The 24,873-nt window shown below is 35.7% G+C and overlaps 1 protein-coding gene across 4 annotated transcripts; it reads right to left on the reverse strand.

Annotated features, from left to right (window-relative positions):
* Nucleotides 1-648: 648 nt before the first annotated feature.
* hif1al (hypoxia inducible factor 1 subunit alpha, like) lies at nucleotides 649-24,286 on the reverse strand. 4 transcript variants are annotated; one of them, XR_012390421.1, is made up of 15 exons: nucleotides 24,160-24,286; nucleotides 14,380-14,570; nucleotides 13,780-13,928; nucleotides 12,565-12,649; nucleotides 12,375-12,478; nucleotides 9,154-9,341; nucleotides 7,840-7,946; nucleotides 7,025-7,172; nucleotides 5,999-6,213; nucleotides 5,536-5,672; nucleotides 5,362-5,457; nucleotides 5,117-5,277; nucleotides 4,558-5,001; nucleotides 3,606-3,720; nucleotides 649-1,938 (listed from the first exon to the last, which is right to left on the reverse strand). XR_012390421.1 is itself a non-coding variant. In XM_021481358.3 (15 exons), the coding sequence occupies exons 3-15, from the start codon at nucleotides 13,666-13,668 to the stop codon at nucleotides 1,859-1,861; spliced, it is 1,695 nt and encodes a 564-aa protein (XP_021337033.1). In that variant the 5' UTR covers nucleotides 13,669-13,928; nucleotides 14,380-14,570; nucleotides 24,160-24,286; the 3' UTR covers nucleotides 649-1,858.
* Nucleotides 24,287-24,873: the final 587 nt, after the last annotated feature.

Raw genomic sequence — 24,873 nt, forward strand, 5'->3', positions numbered from 1 at the left:
GATTTAAGTGAATGTGGCATAGGCAATGCAGTGGTGCAGTAGGTAGTGCTGTCGCCTCACAGCAAGAAGGTTGCTGGTTCGAGCCCCGGCTGGGTCAGTTGGCTTTTATTTGTGGAGTCTGCATGCTCTCCCTGCATTTGCATGAGTTTCCTCCGGGTGCTCCGGTTTACCCCACAACTCCAAAGAGATGCAGTACAGGTGAATTGGGTAGGCTAAATTGTCCGTAGTGTATGAGTGTGTATGGATGTTTCCCAGAGATGGGTTGCAGCTGGAAAGGCATCTGCTGCATAAAACATATGCTGGATGAGTTGGTGGTTTATTCCGCTGTGGTGACCTCGGATTAATAAAGGGACTAAGGCGAAAAGAAAATGAATGAATCTATGTTGAATGTTGAATCTACGCCATGAAGGATTAAGGCAGTTCTGAAGGCAAAAGGGGTCCAACCCAGTACTAGTAAGCTGTACCTGATAATATGTGGCTGGTGAGTGTGTGTATATATGCATCTTTCTTTTTTGGTGAAACAAATGGTTTGGAAAAAGAGAAGGGTGAGTAAATGACAACAGAATTCTGAGTGTTTAACTATCCCACTAAAACTACATCAAAAAAAGTGTTGTCACATTTTGATGTCTAGTAACGACCCAACACATGTTTGGAGTGCATTTAAAATGGTTTAATTCTTTTATCAGTCAATACAAGGTATAAGTACATTGAAAATAAATGATGCAAAAATACACAAGTAATATACACAAGATGTCTAAGAGAAGACCTGTTATCCATATGAGAAAGGCATGTGTCTTACCGGACACGGTTTGAATGAGGCCCTGGAGTCATGAGTGTACGAGCTCCACAAATCAGGGCCCACAAATACCGGATTCACATTCAAATGAACACAATAAAAGCACCACAACTAATCCTGTATGCCACTATTTTAAAGAAATTGTCTCTACTGCGTCAAACATGATGGAGAGAAATCAAGATGATCTGCATGTTTGTCAAGCTAACATCTCATCTTCTTGTTTTCCAAAACACGAGGCTTTCAGACGGTCGTATCTTCGAAAATTGTTACGGATGATACGGTACGGTATTATTTAGTTAAACTGAACACCAAGTATAGATTCACTTATAAGTAGTAACTGCAAAAAGTGTATAAAATGCTTTATAAAAAGACGATCACAGGTAGAGTATTTGTTGCGTTTGTCAGCTATGGCCTCGGTGAGTAATCCGCTAACTTTAAAAGCACAATCACAACCGCTCAAAGTCAGCCGTTTTGCCGCTCGGACCCATAATTCTAGCTGCAAGAAAACACCTCGTGGAGCTCAGCTTACGGTCAAATGAGGTTCTGCTCAAAGGTATGAGATTAACAGGTTTCGATTAAGGCTACAAGTGGTAGAACAACTTTTTCTAGCATATCTTGACCAAGTTCATCTTCCGTTTCGAAACCCCTTTAGCCGTGTTTGTGCTTTGGACGACTTGAACGGCGAAAAGAAAAGGGGGTGATCGAAGCACCATTATTTTCCAGAAATGTCGCTATCAAATTGAATAACAGATCTAAATAGGGGGGTATCTAAAAGTTTATAACTATATTATACTAATCCCGTTAACTAAATCTATTTTTTGTACTACTTTTGATTAAAATATTGGGGCAAAAAACAAAAGAAAACAAAAGAAGTACACAAATGGACGCATGTGATGGACAGAATGTATAGGCTAATTGTCCTCCTGTGTTTTGTGCGTTAAACATTTGTTTCTCTGTAATACATGTTATGTTGATACATGTTGAGGGTGAAGAGGGTTGTTTAGAACCCTTCCCGTTAACGGTGGCTGTGCTCGCTGAGGACTCGTCCACTTGGTTTCTACTTCAAGTCAGGGATGGCAATGTTTCCCCGACAGGTCTTCGTAAGTCAGGTGGACGAGACAGGAAAGTGTCCCTCATGAGAGCTGTAAATGAGGACATTAAAGTTCATGAGTCAGCTTTTAAGAGTCAATGTGCCTTTATCATGCTATTTTAGAGGTCTGCTATGTTTTTGATGGATGAATATATGCATGGACGGATGGATATATATATATAGATAGATGTATACATGCATGGATGGATGGATGGATGGATGTGTATATGCATGGATGGATGGATGTGTACAGTACATACACCCATTCATGCATCCATCCATATCCATGCATATGTACATTCATCCATCCATGCATATATACTTCCATCCATGCATCCATCCATCTATATATATAAGTCCAACCATCCATGGATATATACTTCCATCCATAGAAAAATAATTTAATCCATGCATATATACACATCCATGCATCCGTCCATGCATATATAAATTCATTTATAAATACTTCCATGCATCCATTTATGGAAATATAGTTTCATCCATGCATATTTACATCCATCCATCCATGTATTCATCCATGCATACAGTATATACATCCATCCATCTATATATACACGTCCATCCATCCATCTATGCATCCATCCATAGAAATATAATTTCATTCATGAATTTATATATCTATGCATCCATCCATCCATCCATGCATATATAAATCCATCCATCCAAGCATTTATTTATACATGCATATCCTTCCATCCATCCATCCATTTATGGAAATATACTTTTATCCATGCATCCATCCATGCATATAGTATAAACATCCATCCATCCATCCATATATACGCCTATCCATCCATCCATGCATTTATACTTCCATCCATCCATCCATACATCCATCCATGGGTAAATACTTGCATTCATCCATCCATCCATCCATCCATGCATCCAGTATATATGCATGGATAGATTGATGGGTGTATATATGCATGAGTTGACCGATGCATGAATGGATGGATGTATATAGGCATGGATGGATGTATGTGTATATGCATGAATGGACGGCTGCATAGATGGACTGATGAAAGCATGGATCAGAAAAAGTTTTGAAATTATAAATAATAATAAAAAAAACAACAACTGTCCAGCAAGGACGCAAAATTTTATTGATGGTCATGATTGAAGTATATTGAGAATACAGTGAAGAGAGTGGGAGGGGTGTTAGCAGTATTAATAAGGTGTAGACAAAATTTTAAGTTTGATATAATGAGAATAATATAAGATGTTTTTTATCATAGCTTGACTACTGTCAGACAATAACACTATGGAAAATGATTTAGGGAAGCTCCAGCTATTTCAAAATAAGGCATTGAGATATTTCCTTCAAAGTCTGTATGGTACAAATAATAATACTATGACTTCAGAGAACAAATGGCTGCAACATTTCTATGAACATGGAATGTTTAACATTTTAAAACTCCAATAGATCAGCATAATCAATTTTAATCTAATGTGTTCTTACATGAATTTTATACTAGATGAGTAACAGAGTATATGTAGAATCAAAACAGTGGCTGCAAGTATTCGACAAGTCTTTTTTTTTAATCACAGGACAAAAACAACTAAAAAAAAGCCTATTACATCTGAATTATGATGTTTTTGGTGTAAACAACTTTTTAAAACATAAACAGACCTCAAAAAAACAGCCCAAAACAAATACTTAAGTCAGTTCATGACCCCTTTTAAAATAAAGCTGTATACCTGCTGTGTCACACAATGCCTGCACTCCGCCCAGTAACGGGTCCCTGTCGGTTAAAAGCTGACTTCTCTTTTGAGGTGGTGGTTCAAATTCATCAGAACCATCAGACAAGCCATCCTGAAAACCACACAGAAAACACCACCCAAATTACTCAGACCCTGAAACATGTACCAGCATACTCCTGTACCAAGGTTCGGATTAGGGCTGCACAATAAATCAAAAAACACAAGAGGTATGAATAATTTCGGGCTTGACTGTGGTTATCGCAATAAATGTATATGAAATACTGGCATCACTGAGAGGTGCGATAAATGATATTTAATTTGTGTACCAAGCATTTGTGTGTTGCAAACATTGGATGACTATTAAAATAGTTTTTTTTTTAATCCCCCTTAAATTCTCTGTGGCTCTTAGTACACAAGATTAACCACTGTCCGAATTTTCATTGCCAATCCTAATGATGTTTTGGGTCAATTTTGAATTTCCACAACCAGCGCAGCTAAAATCTGCAAGACACCAGACCTCCAGAACCAAGATTGAGAACTCCTGGTCTAAATGTTTGCACCTTCACATCGTTTTGATTAGCCCAAATTAGATGTAATTACACTATATCTAGTATCTGTTTATTTTAATATGATCATGACATAAATAAGGGCTGTTTGATATGGGACAATTGACATTGCAATTTTGTATTTTTCTACGATAAATATTGAGTCTCAAATTGGATTCCTGAAGGAAAACTATGCAGAGCTGTGACCCTCCAGGAATTGAGACCAATACAGTGCAGAGTACAAATAAAATAAAATACACAATGCTTTATGATTGTCAGGAAGTCTAGCAAAAAACATGATCACAGCAACATCATATATTGCATATTTTCTCAGTATTGTGCAGCCCTAGTTCAGATTTACTAACAGCCTACTTCTGCACATTTAAAAAATAAGCTGAATTTACCAGCAATGTATGGCTGAGCAGAAGCTGGTCCTCTATGGGGCCGCTCATCTGTTTCTTGTCCCATCTAGCAGCCAAAACAGGAATGTCATCATCATCATCATCTTCCAAACACCTAATGTGAAGAACAGCACATAACGGGACATTAAAGACACATCGTACAATCAAACACAGATCTTCATTTTGAAAAGATTATTAAAACATTTAAACATAAAACATTTAATTCATATATAATACAATGATTTCTGACAAGGTTCATGTCAGATTAAAAACTAGCTGATGACAACACAGTATAGAAATATTAACAATAAAATAATATAATGATCTATATTAAAATAGAAAAGAGGTATTTAAAATCATATTAATATCACTTTTTAGTAGTGTTTTAATTAAATAAACATAGCCTTGGTATACAATAGATGTGTTTAAATTTTCTGGATAATATCTCTCTCACTCACTCACTCACTCAGTCAGTCACTCACTCACACTCACTCACTCACTCGGTCACTCAGTCACTCACTTAGTCACTCACTCGGTCACTCACTCGGTCACTCACTCGCACAAATCTGTTGAATTCATAATCATACTTTACCGTTTCCTAGAATTACTGGTTAGCATTTCCAAAGGTGGTGTTATTTCACTCTGGGGCAGGAAGGTCAACTGGAAGTCATCGTCCATTGAGATATATGGAGCTAGCATGTCCAAATCAAGCTCATCCACAGCCTATCAGAGAATCAATGCATGAAACACCCACGATTCTCCTCTTAAGCATATCATAAAGCATCTCAACATTACTTTGAGATCTACCTCTGACTGTCCTTTCGGGGTTAGGCTCTCCTCAGGCTTGAGGGCGAAGAACTTCTCCACTCCTTCCATCTCCATGGGCAGCTCTTCAGCGGGGCTCTGCTGAAACAAACCCTTAAACGTCAAATGGTTCAAATTCAACAAATAATAAATACACAAACAAACCCTTTCACACACCGCTGCAGGGTGAGATTTGGCCGGTCCATCGAATATTGGAGACAGAAGCTTGCGGAGTTCAGGCGTGCAGAAGTCCTGAGGGCATTCCGGGACACTGTTGGGACTTTGCGGACAGCAGAAGGACAACTCCAAACCCTCTGTGAAAATAATCAAGCATTATTAAAGGTTTTTTTTTGTTTGATGTGTAACTTAGCTTCATCTTAAACATAGATAGAGTAGGGATCGAATAGGTCCTCCCCCTTATTAAAATAGCCAATAGGGTTTAATTCCCATCACAGCTCCGCAAGCCATTAAACTAAAGCACATCAGAGTAATGATTATAGCAACAGTCTATAATAGTAATGCTCAGACTGTTTCTCTCCTTTGTCCAGAAATGAAAGCTTTTCGAATATAGTGAAATAGCAGAGGGGCCTTGCAAAGGGGCAAGCAACTCTGCAATGTGTAAAAGCCTGATTGTGGGCACCTGTCAGGGAGATGATGGCGTCTCCAGAATGAGGTGCCAGCTGCAGAAGCTCCTCTGGGTTCTCCTTCATCTGCAGGAAGAGTTTGGCAGTGCTGCTCTCCTCCATGTCCGAGTCTTCTTGCTCCTCCTTAAGCACCATCAGCCTCTCCACTTTGGGCTTTGGTTTCTCACATGTCTGCTCTAATGAGAACACGACGTCCTGCTCTTCCACACCACTGCCAGAAAGAGGAAAACAAACTATTACTAACTTTTACATTAACACTAAGGTGTAATAGAACATACGATCAAGCATTTTGTATTTATTATCTATACATTTAAGGAAAAAGTGAACATTTTATTTGAGTTAGCACATAAGACAGAATGTTATATAGGATTCAATTATATTCAGAATAAATGACTAAAACAATTGAAAACAATTCGAGATACAATTTTTTATTCTTGGTTATTACAGATTACTAAAATCTTTTTGCCCCTTGAAATAATTTTATTATAATTTGCATACATGCATATAGTTGAAGTCAGAATTATTAGCCCCCTTTGTATATTTCCTTCCACAATTTCTGTTTAACAGAAGATTTTTCTAAGCACAATAGTTTTAATAAATTACCTCTAATAACAGATTTTTTTTTTAATCTTTGCCAAGATGACAGCACATAATATTTTACTAGATATTTTTTAAGATACTAGTATTGACCTTAAATATTTTTCAAAAAATTAAAAACTGCTTTTATTCTAGCTGAAATAAAACAAACAAAGACTTTCTGCAGGAGAAAATATATAATCAATAATATAATAGCAAATACAGTAAAAAATTCCTTGCTCTGTTAAACATCTTTTGGGAAATATAAAAAAAAATAAATAAATAAAAAAATCTAATAATTGTGATTTCCAACTGAATATAAAAAAAACTATAAAAAATTACAGAAAATAAAATTGATTAATAAAAACTACAACAGTATGTCAATGCTAATAAAACAACATCAGATCCAGCAAAAATAGGGCAGAAGACAAAGATGTTTGAGCTACCTGAGAATGAAGTTGAGGCAGACCACCGCCTCAGGCTGAGAGGTCCTGCTGTTGTAGAGGACAGTGGCTTGAGTCTCAGTCCACACAAATCCTCCATTCTTAGCAAGAAAACGGTACTGGCCGGTACACACCTGACCCTTGGAGAACACTGGAAGTACACAGAAAAAAAAACTATAATTGGCCACTTTTATAATTCTATGAAAAATACAAAGAATTAAAACAACATTAAATTACTTAAGGCTGATTTATATTTGAGTCAAGCGCACGTGTATGCTCCAGCACAGTTTTCGTGTGGTTGAATAGCCCTCGACGTGGCTGATGCCAATGCTGACGTGCACCTCATAATAAATTTAACTACATATCGCAACGATGCGTAGCGCAAGGTGATTGGTTGGCTTGGTAGCTGTGACCAGTGTGGCAGGACTGAGAGCCACTCGAACCCGTTGGTGCGGCTGTTTAAGTGTTGAGTCTCATGAAGGAGCTCCAGATGAATACTTTTTTTGTGTTTACAGCTACTTGTACATTAAGGTAGCGTTCAGAAAAAATTAAAGACCCATGAAGAAACTCGAAACAGAAAAACCTACTGCCAGCTAGTGTATCGGAGGTGTTATTGCAGAGCAACACAAACAGTATGCAGAAGTATAAATGCACGGCTACATGCAAGGCAGGTGCCGTGGGTCATGTCAATCACTCAATCCAAAAGTATAAATCAGCCTTAACACTATCCTTAGAAATCATTTGTTTTGGATTGTGGTTAAGACTAAATGTATTATGAAAGTTTAATGATACCACAGGAAAGACATGCGTAAACTTACAGATGTGTAAGCTTCTGGATACATGATCAAAATCCAAGGCATGAAAAAACTCAAAAGCAGAGCGGCCAATCAGATCATCAGGCTGGTATCCGACAAGCTCAGTGACACTGTGAACACAAAACAGTTGATGATTATTTTAAGTTTCCTTCCTTACTTTAAAATCTTTAGAAAGTTTGTGGTTTATGCTTTTATCATTTTTGTCAAATATTTTTGTTCATTAATCTTTTGTTTCATGCACCACTCATTTTTGCAAGAAACGATGCAACTACAAAAAAAAAAAAAAAAAAAAACATTTGATGGTCAGACTTTGGATTCATTTTGAGTGACTCATTTATGTCTATTGTTTGCATTTGGTAAGAAAGGAATAGTTTACCCAAAAGCTTAAACTCTATCATCATTTACTTACATTTCATTTGACAAAAACCTGTTTCCTTTTACAGTTGAACACAAAACAAGTTGTTTAAAAAAATGTTTGTGCAACTATCAACTTCCTGAGTTTTTGTTTTTCATACTATGGAATTCAATGGTTACCGTTTTTTAACATACTTCAAAATACCTTATTTTGTGTTCAACAGCAAAAAAGAAAACTCATAAAGGTTTGGAACCACTTGAGAGTGAGTACATTTTCATTTTTGGGTGAACTATGCATTTAAGATACATTTTTGTCAATCTGTTCAACAACAAAACAGAGTATAAACAAAGTCTAAAACATTCTGACCTTGTCCCCTTTCAACCAGTTCTACATGATGGAATGTAGACCCATCACTTCCCCTCCCCCTCAAAAAACACCTACCCTCTAACATACTGACCAAACACGAGATCATTTTGCAGTGGGGCTTATTCAATCCTTAGATTTACCTCATAAGAATCTAAATTTAGTTAAAAACCTGTGCATTAGAAATGTCCTACATAAAATCTGACTGTTGTGTTCAATCTCAAACCTTGAGACACTATAAATAAAGCATGCTCTAAGTGCAATCTGAGAGGAGGGGAAAAAAAAAAAACAGGAAACCCAAGTCACATGCTTTCTCACACCATGAATGAATCTGTCTTTAGATGTCATCCATACGCATTTAAAACACAGAAAGTGAGAATCAAACAGAAACTGCAAGGCTCATTAAGTCGCTGAATCATAAGTAACGTTAATTTCACTGAACATGTGGGTGGATTAAACGAGTATTTAGACGCTACACACACAAACCCAGCTGACCTTCTGGGGTCATCAGGCACTATATTTAACTTTTAGCACCTTTGAGCGCGTGTTAAATTCATGTGCTTCTGCATAAGCATGCGTTTCATTTAGAGATGTCTCACCGTCCGTCACACTGTGTGTAAGTCAGGTCCAAGTTGTGGCGTGTGAGGAAAGTGCTGCTGTCGAGTGGAAACTCAACGCTGGATGGGTGAGGTATGGGTTCGCACAATAATGTCAGGAAGCTTCCAGCAGAGGGCGAGTTTTCATCATCACCGCTGAAAGGCTGCATGTGTCCTGTGCAATGAAGGACCTGAGAGAAGAAATGAAAAGATACCGTTTAATGGAGTTAAAGAGAAATGTATTATTTGTTTATGCTGTATAAAAACAAGCACAAGCATGCACTTAGGATAAATATATGAAAAGCGTAAAGGGATAGTTTACCCAAAAATACAAATTTACTCTTAATTTACTCACTTAAGTGATTCCAAACCCTTCAAACTTTCTTTATTCTGATAAATAAAAAAGAAGATCTTTTGAAAAATGTTGGAAACCGGTAACCATTAACTTCCAAAGAAACAAAACACTTCCTAAATACTCAGGAAGTCAATGATTAAACAATGATCCAACATCTTTTGTGTTCAAAAGAAAAAGGAACACAAACAGGATTGTGACAGGTGAAGGATGAGAAAATTACAGAATTTCTATTTTTGGGCGAACTAGTGGCTTGGGCAATATGGGTAATGGCCCAGGGGGAGCCATTTAAACTAGAGCCACCACTGGGGTGAACAATACCTTTAAATGATATGAAAAAACACCTATTTTTATTAAATTTTTCAGAAAATTTACAGGAATCCGAAATTGAAGTTCAATACCTTTAAAGACCTTTTTTAAGACTCTTTCCATACATTTTAAGACCTTATTACCACTTTAGGTTTCAACCGGAAACACAGGCGAGATTTTAACATACAGTATATTTACTCAATATTAATGAATCAAAAGAAATGAATCCAAAACTAAAACATTATTCATCTACTAAATACAATTCTATTAAATTTAGCTAATTCAGCACGTTGACGCCTATAGAACTGCAGAATAAATGGTGTTGCCTTGGTTACTGCAGTAAACAAAGCAGCATGATGTCAAATATAGTAGGATTTTATTGATTTCATAAACTACACAGCATCCTGACATTCACAGATTTAATTCAGGCAAACGTTAACATACAAACATACATGGCATAATGAAAAACTATATATAATTTAATACCTTGCAAAACAGCATTAAAAACTTTAAGGGCCTAAAATTTCCCGCACATACCCTGTTTTTCCCCTCAGCATTAATGCACTTAATTGATTACAAGTGACAGGTGAGACTTTTTTTTTTACTGTTAAAATTGTTCTAGTTTTAAGAAACTGTTCTGTTTAACTTCATATTTAAATAATTAGAAACCCATCAAGGCCCCTGAAGGTCCCCTAAATTCATCATGGTTTCCACAAAAATATTGCTCACAAATGATTTCTTTAGCAGAAAATCAGTGTATTAGAATGGTTTAAGAACAATCATGTGACACTCAGGGCTGAAGTATTGATGCTAAATAAATCAGATTTGACATCAAAGTAATAAATTACATTTTAAAATAGATTATGACAGAAAAATAGTCATTTTTTTATTGTAATAGTATTTCAAAATATTACCATAATTGTTTACCACATGCTTATGAAATAAATGCAGCTTTGGAGTGCTAATCTGCTAAACTCACAAACCCTAAACTTTAACAATATTTAAAGTTCATAGAGTTTACAACCAAAGTTTCATCGAGGCTGTTTGTCCATTTCTCAACAAATTACAGCGGACTAAGATGAAAGCACAATATTGTGTAACATGACGTGCGAAGTGAGTGGTCGAGCTGGATCAGTGCCTTCTGTCTTGGCACAGACTGCAGCTGGATCTCTGCCTCCTGCTTATTTGTGTCCTGTTATATGCACTCATGGGACTTGACCCCATAGCTCAACAAAGAGCCAGGCTGATGTGAAGCGGTAATGCTGATACACTCCTGCATACCCTTCAGAGCAGCCTACACCCTCTAAAGATGGGCTAACAGGTGCTGCGTGTCAAAATAGCTAAAGGAAGTCCAATGCCGGTACTGATTAATCCTAGTCACGACATTAAATGTTTTATAAACAACTTTTTGTTTAGCTTGAATGCAGCTAAAAGGAATAGTTCACACCAAAAAATAAAATTCTGTCATCATTTACTCGTATTTCATTTGTTTTAGAGCGGTTGGGTTTCTTTTTTTCAGTTGAAAAAGAAAGAAGATATTTAAAGAATGTTGGAAACCAGCAGACACTAGCTGTTTCCATTCACCTATAAGTATGCGCATAAACTACGATGGAGACAATTTTACCAAACAAATTCTAGTATGCACATTAATAAGTCCTGTGATTTTGTTAAAAGAGATCATGTGATGATAAAATGTGTGTAAATAGAGTGACCAGCAGGCTGAGCACACTGTAAAACATCTGAAATGTTGTTTTTGTCATTCTAAAACGCTGTAACCGTTTCAGTATTAGTCTTATTATACTATTAATAACTTCCTGAATAGTCATGATTGTCTGTGCTCCGCGTCTCACACCTTCAAACGCCACCACATGTTCATTGCATGACAGCATTTGCCTTCTGAGACACAAGTAATTTATTAAATGAAGAGAAGGTTGACGCAGCTTCTCCTACCGCAGCAAATTCTACTTTTACTATTAATATTTGGTGCCAGTTTATCAGGAAGTGCGGATTTTGTTCTCTTGTTTGACTACTTGGATGAAAACGCTGCTTTATTTGCATGTCTTTTATGCGATATTCCTATTTTGTGCAAAAATTTATTCTGCATCTTTGAATGGAAACATAGATAATGCCTACTAGTCTGCAACAATCTTGAAAACATCTTTTTTTGTTGAACTGAAAAGAGAAACTCATAAAGGTTCGGAACCAAATAAAGATGTGCAAATGGAGAGTAAATTTCCAACGTATGTGAATTTCCCCTTTTATTATTTAAATTAATAAGCTTTATCTGAAAGCTCTGGAAATATTCTTTCCACTGATGTATGGTTTGTTATGATTTACAGATATGGAAACTATTGAAAATCTGGAACCTGAGGGTTTAAAAAACAAATCTAAATATTAAGAAACTTTAAAAGTTGTCTAAATTAAGCTCTTATCAATGCATATTACTAATCAAAAATTAAGTTGACATATTTACAGTAGGAAAATGCCTTCATGGAAGATTTATTATTCTAATCATTTTTGGCATAAAACTTCAATTTTCAAATGATGTGAACAGTATGCGTACCTTCCATGTTGCAGACTTGATGTTAACGGTTCTTCCTGTGTGGGTAAGTGTGCTCTTCATGCGAAGAAAAAAATTATGTTCCATTGTCTTTTTCTTTGAAACACCTTCAGATGAAACAAATGATCCTGGTTAGTCCCAAACATCACAACATAGTAGCTAAAATCCAACAAAAAACAGAAATATTTCATACCTGGTCTTGTGGCAAGGATGTCTCGCAATTCTTCTTGGTCGCAGGGATGAACAAACTCATACACACTCTGACCAAGCAGCTCCAGCTTTACAATGACACATAAAAAAGACATTTCATATTATTATGACATTATAAATACACAAAAATTATTCTACTTTTACTTTCCCAATTTATTGTGCTTATAAAAGTATTTCTGGAGCTTGCATTTGTCTGACTGCCAACAAGGAATCACTTGATGTTCAGCTTGAATAGATGGTCATGTGTATGAGATTTCATGCCCTTTCCATCAAGTCACCCACTGTCTTTCTTTAAACCCCTTCTGTAACCCCCTTTATGTAACATAAAACCTTTTAGAAAACTAAAAATATATTATTATATAATACAAGTAGATATTTTAACATATATTTAGATATCACAACAATACAACATATTTATTTATTAGCATATACATTCTATTATGTCATAATATAATAGTGACTATGTCAAAACAATATTTGCTTTTCCTGATCATACAAGCTTAAACAATCAAAATGCCATGAATGTGATAAATTAAGATGAAAAAATAAACAACCCACTCGAAGTATACATTAACTGCATTACAATGAGTGATTACTATTGGTTCACTCTTGTATTTGATTATCAGCCATGTTTCCTTCCTTGACAATATCACAATAAAAATGACTGAAAGCACATGCTTAGAAATAAATGCCAACGATCTCAATTCTTTATCAATAACCTTGATGTTTTTTCAATCATTGCATCACTCAGTAGCAACCTACATACAAACATTATAAATCCCATGATATACTATTTAGTTAAAAAGCTTGAAATACCTTTGCAGCGATATATTGGTAGAAAACATCCCAAAGACATTAACCAGCAAGTTAACCAAAGGTTTCAAAATCCTGAAACAAACTCCCCACAAACCTCATCTTGAACTGATTTAACTTGATACATCCGTCCCAGTTCCTTCTTCAATTTCGTCTGAAGTATATCGTTTAGTCCTGGTAGTTTACAAGGCACTAAATCTACTTGTGTTCCCCGCAGGATCTGACCTATTCCAAGGGGTCTGAACTCACACGTAACTTGTACACTGTGCCTCATTCCAGACCCGAGGAATCCAAAGGCGCACTATTCTCGGGTTGCTACTGGAGCTAACCTCTACACATCGTAAAATTCCCGGTGTTGTTTTTGACGCAGTACTTCAATGGTCACCTGAGTGATGCCGATGTATTTGCTGACACTCTCAGAGAGGAAGACCATGTCCCCTTCCTCTGTCATCACCAGGATAAAGCCAGCCAATGCCTGCTGATAAAAGCCATCGGTGGGAGTCTCGGATTTTTCAGTCTGTGATTTAGTCGACCCTGTTGGATGTGACGACAGTAAAATATTGCCAAAGCAGAATAAGATGAACATACTGTATGTAACTTATACACACTGTAGTCAGCACAAAACAAATATAATTTACCCACGTTTAATGCGTTCTGTGCTGCATTTCTTACATTTACAGTTTTGCTCGAAGAGTTCAGTATGTTAACATTTGGAAACACTTTGCTAGATTTTACCAAGATAAAGGGGAATTTGTTACAAAATACTGTAAACAACCCCCAAACTAACCAAGTACGATTATATTTAGTTATATTTGTTTTTAGTTTACCTCATTCACATAATTTAAAGTAATTCTTTTTGTTTTTTTCCTTCTGTGGTTTATCTCCCCATTAAAGCACACTTTTGAGGTATTTTTGGATTTTGTCAAACAAATAAATTAGCATTAGGACATTATGCAGGTAACTAATATATTTCTACAGAACTCACCAGATTGGATCAAGCGGTTCATGCGCAGATAGCTGAGTGTCACCCTCATGATGGCAGCTTTGTCCAGGTGGGAGGCGATACGTCGTGGAAGGGGTAACGAATGAGCGAGCTCATAAAACACCTCCGTCTCCTGACTCCTCCTACAGCGCGCCGCGTCACGCGAACGCACCTTCCGCTGCTCCAAACTGGGCCTAAATAAGAATGAAAACAAAAAATAAAGAAATAAAATTATTTAATAACGACTAGATTTCTAATAGTCCAACAAGGCAAAACAGGAGGAAAAACGTAATTGAACTTGTATAAACACGATTATTTCAACTGTTTCCACTGTTTTTCTTCAACCAAAACTTAAAAAGACAACAACAGAAAAACACATTCCATTCCCTCTGCGTCTTACATCTTGGTTTCTCTTCAATAATGTTGTCCCGGCAGTAATTAGTGTGTTCTGGTGCTTTGTGTATCCTAGAGCCTTGTCAAAAAAAGTCCATTACAAACTTGAAATGAAGTCAGGGGGAAGCCTTTCACTCGCACTCCCCTCCTCCACTGGTTTTAAGTATGTAGAAGAACTCGCTGTGGTTTATGCCATTAAAGCCTGTCCCACGGCCCTCCCCCATGCTTCCTATCTGATAGAGTCCCTCCCAGCCCTCGGTCTGTGACCTCCTTTGTGCTTTGAACAGGATTGAACTCCACAGACCTCTGACATTCCCAAATGACCCATCAAAAAGTTGCCAAACTCTCAGCAAAGATTTTTTTTTGCACCGTCAAATAATCCTTTAAGATATACAGTGCTGGATTGCTTGATTGCTGATTGAAGATAATAGCATGTCTGTAGTATGCCCTATAAAGGCAAAGTGCAATATCCATGCAAATACTGAAACTGAACAAAAAGTTGACACCAGCTTGGATTGTGTAGTTACTACAATTTTGACGTTCTTGTTCCTCAAAGCCAAGGAAAATATTTAACCAGGAAACACAAGAGAGAACAGATGTCACAAAACCTGCTCCAGGCTTTAACTCAATTTGGACGTAATGTGTAGTTACTGCATTTTGCCCTTTTAGGGCAATGTTGCTTTCTGCCTCGCTGTATTTTGTTTGCTTCATTCTGGTCCTTTTACAAGAATATTTAAGGAATAGAAGTATAAAAAACATTTTCATTTTGGATTGTAAACATATCATGCTGCTCGCATGTACCCTCTCAACACAACAACAATGGCAGCTAGTGGTTAGAACTTAAAAAGATGTGGCATGACATAGTGGTTCTTTTCGAGAGCCGTGACTCATTCTGAAATTTACATCTGCACTATCAACCATTCAGTGTATTCATGTTGCTAACGTGTTGTTGTGTTAGATGTTGTTGTCCTGTCTGACCTCCAAAGGTATGAAATAGAAGTCAATAGCATGTCAAAGATGGTGGAGTTCAAGGACAGACCAACTGGCCCAATTGCCATAGACCATTGGTAGCTCAAATGGGTTTAGGAGCCAAAGAATCTCCCACAAATGGTTTTGCTATAACGAGCAGCTTCGACCTGCCGAAACTACTTCAAAACAAACCTTCTTATGGGCGGATTTTGAAATGACGCTATTTTAGTTTTCAGTTTTAGCTTAAAGTAGAGCTAGGCGATACAGCAAAAGAATTTAACACAATATAAATATTTTATATGATTCAGTATCAATAATTATTTAGCATCCAACATACAATCCATTTATATTAGGAATATTATTGTTTTTAACCAATTTATTTTAATTTAGCAACATTACTAGGGCCAATATGTTCATAAGTCAAACGAATTAACAAAAATATCTTATCTCCTATGTCTTATAATTCAATAAATAACTGTCAACGAGACTCTTAAACTTGAACTTGATAAATAAAATTTACAATATTTTAATTTATAGAGAGTAGTAAAAAGCACTGCAGTGTTTGGGTGCTATGTGTTTGTCTGAGGTAATTAGTTTGCCATTATTACAGAAATGTGTATATTCAATACAAAGTGTGAAGCAGATTGGTTAGTTCACAGTGCACATGTGACATTTTTGAAAGTTGAGATGTTTTTAACTACATGTCCTGAGAAATGAGCACCTCTCTCTCTCTTTGCACGAGCAAGCTGTGCGTCTTAATTTGAAATAAACCCTAACTTATTAGGCATTCCTTTCAATGTGCATGCTCAGTAGACACATTTTAATAAAACGATGGTTTTCGATCCCGAACATTTTTTATCGTTATTAACAATGGTCAATAGAAGAAAAATTATCATGCCTAACTGAGCCTGGTTTCTCTCGAAGCTTTGCTTCGCTTCGTCAGTTGGTGAATTTTTTTTCTCTCTCATTGGTTTGCTTGGATTTTTGACTTGTGAAGCTGCACATTGATGAATTTACTCTTCAGTCTTTGAACTTTTAGCAGTAAAAGTTTAACCACCACACTGAACTAAACTTCAACTCTGAAGTCTGGAGTTTACTAGAACTTCTATGTTAAGTGGCTTTGACACAATCTCTATTGTAAAAGTGCTTCAGTGATAAACATGAATTGAATTGTGTTCAGTCAATAAATACCAATACCGTTTTATCGGCCCACCACTAGTTTAAAGTATACTGAGGCTATAATGCATGGTAATGGTATAATTTTCATAAACTTGCATTAGGAATCCCAAAGCTCTGTTGTGGTGTTTAACAAAAAAGAATAATCTATCTTCAGCATAAATTAAGCAAAATTTTGCAACTACTTTGGTTTAATGTTGAAAACAAAGTCTGGTAAATGTCCTGTGGTCATGATAAGCCATGACTCATGATCTGATCTGAATATGTATGAAAAAAATTGTTAATATTTTTTCATAGTCCAACATTTCCTTTAGATATGCAGAGCTTGATTAGCCTTTTCTGCTGTTAGAAGATAATCAGCTGGCCTATCAGGAATGATTTATTGTGTTATTGTATTTAGCTGTACAGTAAACAGGACAGATATGTGGATGCCATTTCTGCCAAGGTTGGTTTCCTGCCACACAGCTTTTTTCAGCATGTACTCTGTGGTCAGTCAAGTCAAGCTATGTGCACTTTGGTAAAGAAAAACATTCCTCTCCCAAATCATGCTCGAGTGACCTACAGTGTACCAAAAGAATCAACACACAGGAACAAGCCTGTTTAAGAACTTGCAGAGTCAGGGTAAACATAAACAGACATATCAGCACCCTGGACCCAACTGACATGATTATGAATCGACAAAAAAGGCATAAAACCAACCACACAAAGATAGTGATATGCAAAATAAAAAAATTAATGAATAAAATAACGTGAACTTTAAACATGATCGGTAAACATTTAATGAAGGGTAAAGTTCTGAAGCCGAACAATTCATGGAAAACCGTCAAAGCTAACATGCAGATTTAAATACACGTCTCTAAGAAATTTAACATGTATATGAAAAACGACATTAAAAAAAAAGTCTGCACATACACCAATAAAAATAGTGTAGTAAAACAATCAACACCTCTTTGTTCTTTGAGTGACGAAAATCAAATTGTGTGATAATGATGATCCTTGTACAGTACATAAAATCTTATCAGGATTGAACTCTGTTGACATGTTTTAGTTCTGAACAAAAAGCTACATGTCTGAGACAGGCTGTGGCAGAACTCTGTGTTCAATTTTGAGCCCCAGGCAACCACATCGGATTACACAATAATCTGCTCCCGGCCGGTGGTCACTGTGGGAGAAACTCGTACACTAAGCGAGCGTTACAAACAACGTCCACAAGCCCTGCTATAAATAACAGCCAAAGAGCACATTCATCACATTCATGACAACAAGGGGGTTTATTAGTTATGTGGGAATGTCAACAATTTAAAATGCATAATATGTAACATAAATGATTGCTCTTTATACTATTTTAGGCTTTGCATGTTCTGGGAAAGTATTAAGATAAACTGGTTGTTCTGTATTTAGTGATCCAATCTGTGAGTAATAAGACCAAGAAGATTATAGGTAAAGTGCTTAAATCCAATGATGCACATAATCATAACAGCTAAGCTTAAATAATGATAGCTTTAAGTCGGCTCTCAGAATGTTAAGTGCAAATAGATACAATCTTCAGAAAAGGTCAGAAAAGATATTATATAATTGTACTGTACATGATAATGTTATGACTAATCTTTAAAAACATAGCCTTGTTTTAGGTTAATTAAAACATTACAATTTTATGATTATTATATTTATTTTTGTAAAAAAAAAAGAAAAAAAAAAGAATTCCCACGTAATTATATTTATGCTCAACGTGGCATTGGATGCATGCAAAGTAATCTATTAATACGATTTTAAAAAACTTTAAAAAAAAACTTTTATTTAAAATACATTTAACAATTTTGTTTATTATTTCAAAGACTCCAATATTTTTCAAAGATTTTTAATTTTAAGCTAATATGCAGATTTGTTGTTTCAGAAATATCTTAATTACAAATTGAGATGTCCAGATCCTATCACAGGATCGGAAATCAGACGATTTTAGACTTTATTGGAATCAGCTGTTACCTGTTATATATATATCGTTTTAAAACATCTAGTTATGCGGTGGCACAGAGTTAGACTTCTTTCTTGACTTCACACAAAAACAGCAACGCGTGCGGCATGACATCACTTTGTCCCCGTTTACACTGCCAGTTAAATGTGGCCCAATTCAGATTTTTTTGCTCATCAGTGACACAATGGATTTTGTTCTATGACAGTGTAAAGCAAAAAAAAAATCTTCGCATATATTGCAGAGCTAAAAGCAAGACAAATTCTTCCATCATGGCTAGTGTGGCGCAGATGCTAGAACCTGCCTTTATGCATGTGCGACATCGTAAATTGTATGGCAATTGTAAACACATTATTTTGGATATGGGTCATAAGAACATGTAAACTGACAGGCAAAAAAAATCAGATACAGGCAACAAATCGGAATTCAGCATCAAGACCTGACAGTGTAAACAGGATTTTAGTTGCAGAGACACTATAGGTTAAATGCCGGCAAAGAAGAACACGGAAGCAGCTTGAAGTGGAAAGTGCGAGTATGTCTGTGGCCTGGAAATATTGTAAAGTTTATGACGACAACATTGCCATAGCAAACTGTGAGATATGTAAACTTAGGATTGATGCCAGGTATTTTAGGTTGAGGTGCTGTTTGTTTTTGTACTAAATTTTATTTATATTTATTGCACTAAAGTTCAAAAGTGAAGAATGTATGTTATTTATTACTTGATTGTTCAAGCTAACTGACAGAAGTTCTCTGTTTGTTAAAAGAGTTGTTTAATGTTAAAATAAGGTTAATTAAATAAAAAATAAGCAACATGCTGGATTTGTTTGTTCACTCTTTATTTTTTGTTTATGCATTATAGAAGTATCAGATCGGGTTTTGGTATCGGTGGATACTTAAAATTAAAAGACTCGGAGTCAGACTCGAGGGCAACCAGATTGTGACATTCCTATTTACAATTAGTGACAATAAAGTTTTACTAACAAAAAACAACTTTCTAATATTTAGCAGAAAATGCTTGTCAACCAATTATAGAAAGAACACCATAAATACACTTTTTCCATAACATTCCAGGCATAATTGACCAATTAAACACATCCTTGCTTATAAAGCAAACACATTTCTTTCAAAACATCCCCCAAGCCATGAAAAGTACTTTAAAACAGTGCACAGAATCTCGTGCCAAAGCTTCTGTAAATGAATTCAGGAACATTGTGTCCTTCAGCAACGTCACAACAGTCACACCCTCCCTTTGTGTTGTTTATATGGTTAGGGATTTACTCCATGTGTTATGTGTACTGGTAAAATGTCAACACTCTGTATTGGTGCAGGTTGGACTGGACGCACAGCTCAACCCATCCTAACCCGTTCAAACAAACTCTGCTGAACCTCTTATTATAATAGCAGGATGGCAGGGAGGAATGTTCATGTCAGATGTTATACTGATTGATATTAATCCGGCAGTACATCAAGATATGAAGCTGTTTGTGACTTGATACAAGAACTCACAGGGTATAAATGTCCTACTATGAGCGTACAATTCTTAACCTTTCTTTTAAAAGCAATATCAGCAACAATATCAGTTTGATAGTTTGCATTGACATCGGTTGTTTAAAGAACACAGTGTTTCCTTTGCAAACTTTGGGAAAAACATTTAATGTTTATTCCTTTGCCTTTTTGAAAAGACTTACATTCAGATATTTTTTTTAAATGATCTTGGTTCACATGAACATGTTATAATTACTAAAAGGAAAAAGAAAAAAAATACTACTATGCTAACACCATGACCCTAGTCTGCTATTGTTGTTGTCAACTTCACAATTTCTACAGGCTGAATGCGTAAAATGTACACAGTACCTTTGTTTGTAGTTTAAAATAATATTGGTAACGGTTTTCAAATATTTGGCCTCTAAAACCCATTTTCAAATATTTGCATTTCGAGGGCCCCAAAATGTTGTTGACACAAATAAACAACATGAATACATGTTCCATGTTTACTTATGTTGTGTAAACAAAGGCATCCTTTGTGTGCAGTAAGCAGGTTTACATTATTGTAAAAATAGAAATCTACATAAATATATCCATGTTAGGACTGCTTGATATACGATAGTGCTGTTGAGTGTTGCAATAATAATATTTCTTACAATATAACATTACCATAGAAAAATGCTATTTTTATTAGCTTTGTTTTTAAATTATTTAATGATATTAAAATAACATTCAGATATAATTAATTCTAATTCTGACTAAAAAGCTGAGTTGAGATTAAGCATGGGTCAGTAAATGTTTCTGACAGGTGGATAAAAATATTTCTTAATACCTTGACTTTTCCAAACCGAGATAAACCTTAAAAACAGTTATCGTCCTATTCCTTAGTTAAGGTGGAAACATTTAATCTTTTTTTTTTAGATTTATTTTTGGCCTTTTTGCCTTTATTAGATAGGACAGTATTGAGACAGGAAGCGAAGTGGGAGAGAAAGAGGGGGTAGGGTAGGGAAATGTCGTCGAGCCAGGAATCGAACTCGCGACGCCCTGACGTGCTATTGCACCACATGTCAGCGCGCTAACCACTAGGCTATTGGGCCGACAGGAAACATTTAATCTTTAAAACACTATGAGCGAATGCAAACCTCAGCGGATACTTTGACCCTGATTAGCTGTCGTCATTTTCTTCGACACCTGACTTTAGTATTTATTTTCAGCTCTGGATTTACCTTTGTGATAATCCAGCCAATAGCAGACAGTAAGACCCCATTTGATTGGTCAAACTTAGATAAACAACTGTTGCATAAAATAAACCTAATTTGTCAAACATATCTGTGATATGCATATTGCATATACTATTAGCGCAATAGCATTCATTTTATGATATACTGTGCGGCTCCAATTCATGCACGCTTACTTACACTCCCCGGCCACTTTATTATTTACACCTTACTAGTACCGGGTTGACTGCGGTCACATTGGACTTTACAACCCATAGACTTCCATTCATACGCACACAAATGTGTCTTACTGAAAACGCAAGATTGTGCGACAAGTTTCTCAGTTCACTGCATTGCAAAGTTCAAACTTGGTGAACTCTGACTTGCGAAATCGCATCACTTGACTGTGTGAGACCAATCGAGGATCAAAACATGACCTCTCTAAACAGAAAATTAAAATATGGACCAATTGCTTCCCTTTTTAAATGTCTAATTATCTTGTTTAACCCCACCCCTTTTGGCAGCACGTCTCGCATACTCAAACTCTAGTGTGACCACAGCTTAAATCCTTCCATTGGCTGATTAGAAATTTGTGTTAACCATTCTAATAAGCTTGTTTGGTTTTCAAGAAACAGTTCGTATCAATTATTACTATCAATGATGGAAAACAAAAACAAACTTTATTTATTAATGGTGACAAGATTTATATGAAATAAAAATCTACAATTATAACACCAAACATTCTCTAAAAAGTCAAAGTATAGGGATTCCAGCAAAGCAACAACCCACTGTGTCGAGATGAGAAAAGGTCTAGGAGAGAGAGTGTGTGTTGTTTTCATATAGGTAGTTACAGGAACACGGTGTTCTCTCTGCAAACTCTTACAGGAAATGCAAAAAAATATGCAGCAGATTTACTTTATCATCCATCACCAACCCTGTGGTTTATTTTCCAGCATTTGGGACAAATTCTATGGGATGTTTTTTTTTTTCTTAAATAGCATTAGGTTTTTGACTCTTGTATGTGTATGCAGTACTGGGACTCGTTCCAGCTGCTCTGCTGAGACTCATGCAGTTCCTCCGACTGACTGAGAGAGCGAGTGAGAGCGGTTCAGCTAAGTTCGTTTGCACGGCGATGGGAGGAGGAGACTATGGGAACTATGCCAGGAATAAGGTTGAATACAGGCAATAGTCTTTGCTATATCAAGAGAGCAGAGAACAAAATGTACTCTGGCCTTTTTACATCATTCTGAAAGTGAGCGCATCACTTCCTTTAGAAGTGAGCTGTGTGGGTAGTAAACAGATCGTAGTTTTGTGGTGAGATGTTTATTTTAATGAGAACATTTGAACATTTTTTCCCCATGTTTTTTCATAACATGAATTTTTGACTGCCATTTAACCACTGTGTGCTGCACATGTATCATATTAGCCAATTAAACTTCAACAGAAAAAAATACCTGGATGTAATTACATCTGTAGTTAATTTCTGAACTCAATAAAAGCATTTTACTAAACAGTATCTTTTAGCACATACATAACAGTAAAGATGTCCAAGTAAGTGGAACTTACTGAATCATTTTCTTGATTTCTATTTTTTTTTAATAAAATACTCCCATTTTAAATAATAAAGTGCAAATAGAAGCTACCAAAAGATACTTGAACCCACAGAATTCTGTTAATTGAAATGTTTAGAAAGGAAATTATGCTCTCAAAATTTAACACATATAGTTTCTACCAAACATATGAACCAACAACATCTAAAAAGGAACACAGTGTTTTCCATAAAGGAGGAAGAACTTCAGTTATCTATCATAAGACCATGTGATGAGTGGTTAATGACCAGATAATCATTTTAAAGCCTAATTTCGCCAACATCACATATAGAGTTATGTATATTTATGTAATGGTCATTATAAGTATTATGTTTACTATTGCATCATTGTGTCTTCTCATGCATCTGCCCACTGACTGTGAAAGTGCTGAAGAATATCTTAATGAAACTATCGTTTTAAACAAAAAGAAATCATGACATGGATTCTTTTTACACTCCAAGAACAGAGATGAAGCGCCAGTGCAGGACTTTATCAATCTTCAAACAACACCCAGGAACATCCCCTTCACCTCAAGCTGTTTTATTGACCATGTGCTTCAACTGATCACTTCGTCCTGTTTTTATCGTCTAAAGACGTAATCGAAGCTCAGATGGTACAAAATTATCACTTCAAGAGTTCAATGCCTTTGTTTTTTTACTCTAAATGTTGAATTTGTTATCGGTCTGTAATAAATGTGATAGTCTATTGTCTTAACACTTTTGTTTAAAAACAAACATATAGATTATATAATGCACATATCCCACTAAAGAGCTCATATCAAAACAGATTTATATAAATAAAAAAGCAATTCTATTACTACGAACTTAAGTCAATGCCAATAAATATCGACGACCGACTGCAGGATCATAAGGCCATACATTCATCGACGAGACTAGACTAGATGGTCCCGTGTCCCCCTTTTATCGCGTAATAAATTCACAAGCCATAACGATTCATAAAAGCTTTGTGAAGACAAATACCTTACCTTTTCGACGTAGAGTTCACCATCTCTCTGATGAACCGGCAGCAATCCGAGTTTTGAGTTTTGTATCAGTAATGTTTGAAAAGGTCGCAGACGAAACTGTCGACTGCTGCTTGTTTATCTCTGTGCTGAAGAGGCTAGACTACAATCTTTGTATGAGGACCGGGGTGTCAAAATAAAAGTCACGGCGGACATCATCGTTCACTAAAAACTAACTGATTAATGGTTTGAAACACGGAAGTAAAAGGGTAAATAATTTTTTTGAAAGTATTTAAAGTATGAAGAATTTTTAAACTTGTAAAATGTAATGATATACAAAAAAAAATAACTATTTATATTATCTTTATTTAATTATTATATTATGTCTGTCTTACGTTAACTGCCTGTCTGTCTGTGACAGAATCACAGATAAAGATAGATAGATAGATAGATAGATAGATAGATAGATAGATAGATAGATAGATAGATAGATAGATAGATAGATAGATAGATAGATAGATAGATAGATAGATGGATAATTTTGTATATAAATATATCATCGCAAATTTAAAAGTGAATATATGTGCATTATTTAGGAACTAATTAAATAATTCAATAAAAAACAAACAAATAAATAAATAAATAAATAAATAAATAAATAAATAAATAAATAAATAAATAAATAAATTGAATGGATTAATTCTAGTAGGTAAAAGCAAGTATCGTATACGAACACTT

This window comes from Danio rerio, chromosome 15, assembly GCF_049306965.1.
Source record: "Danio rerio strain Tuebingen ecotype United States chromosome 15, GRCz12tu, whole genome shotgun sequence".
Taxonomy (NCBI): domain Eukaryota; kingdom Metazoa; phylum Chordata; class Actinopteri; order Cypriniformes; family Danionidae; genus Danio; species Danio rerio.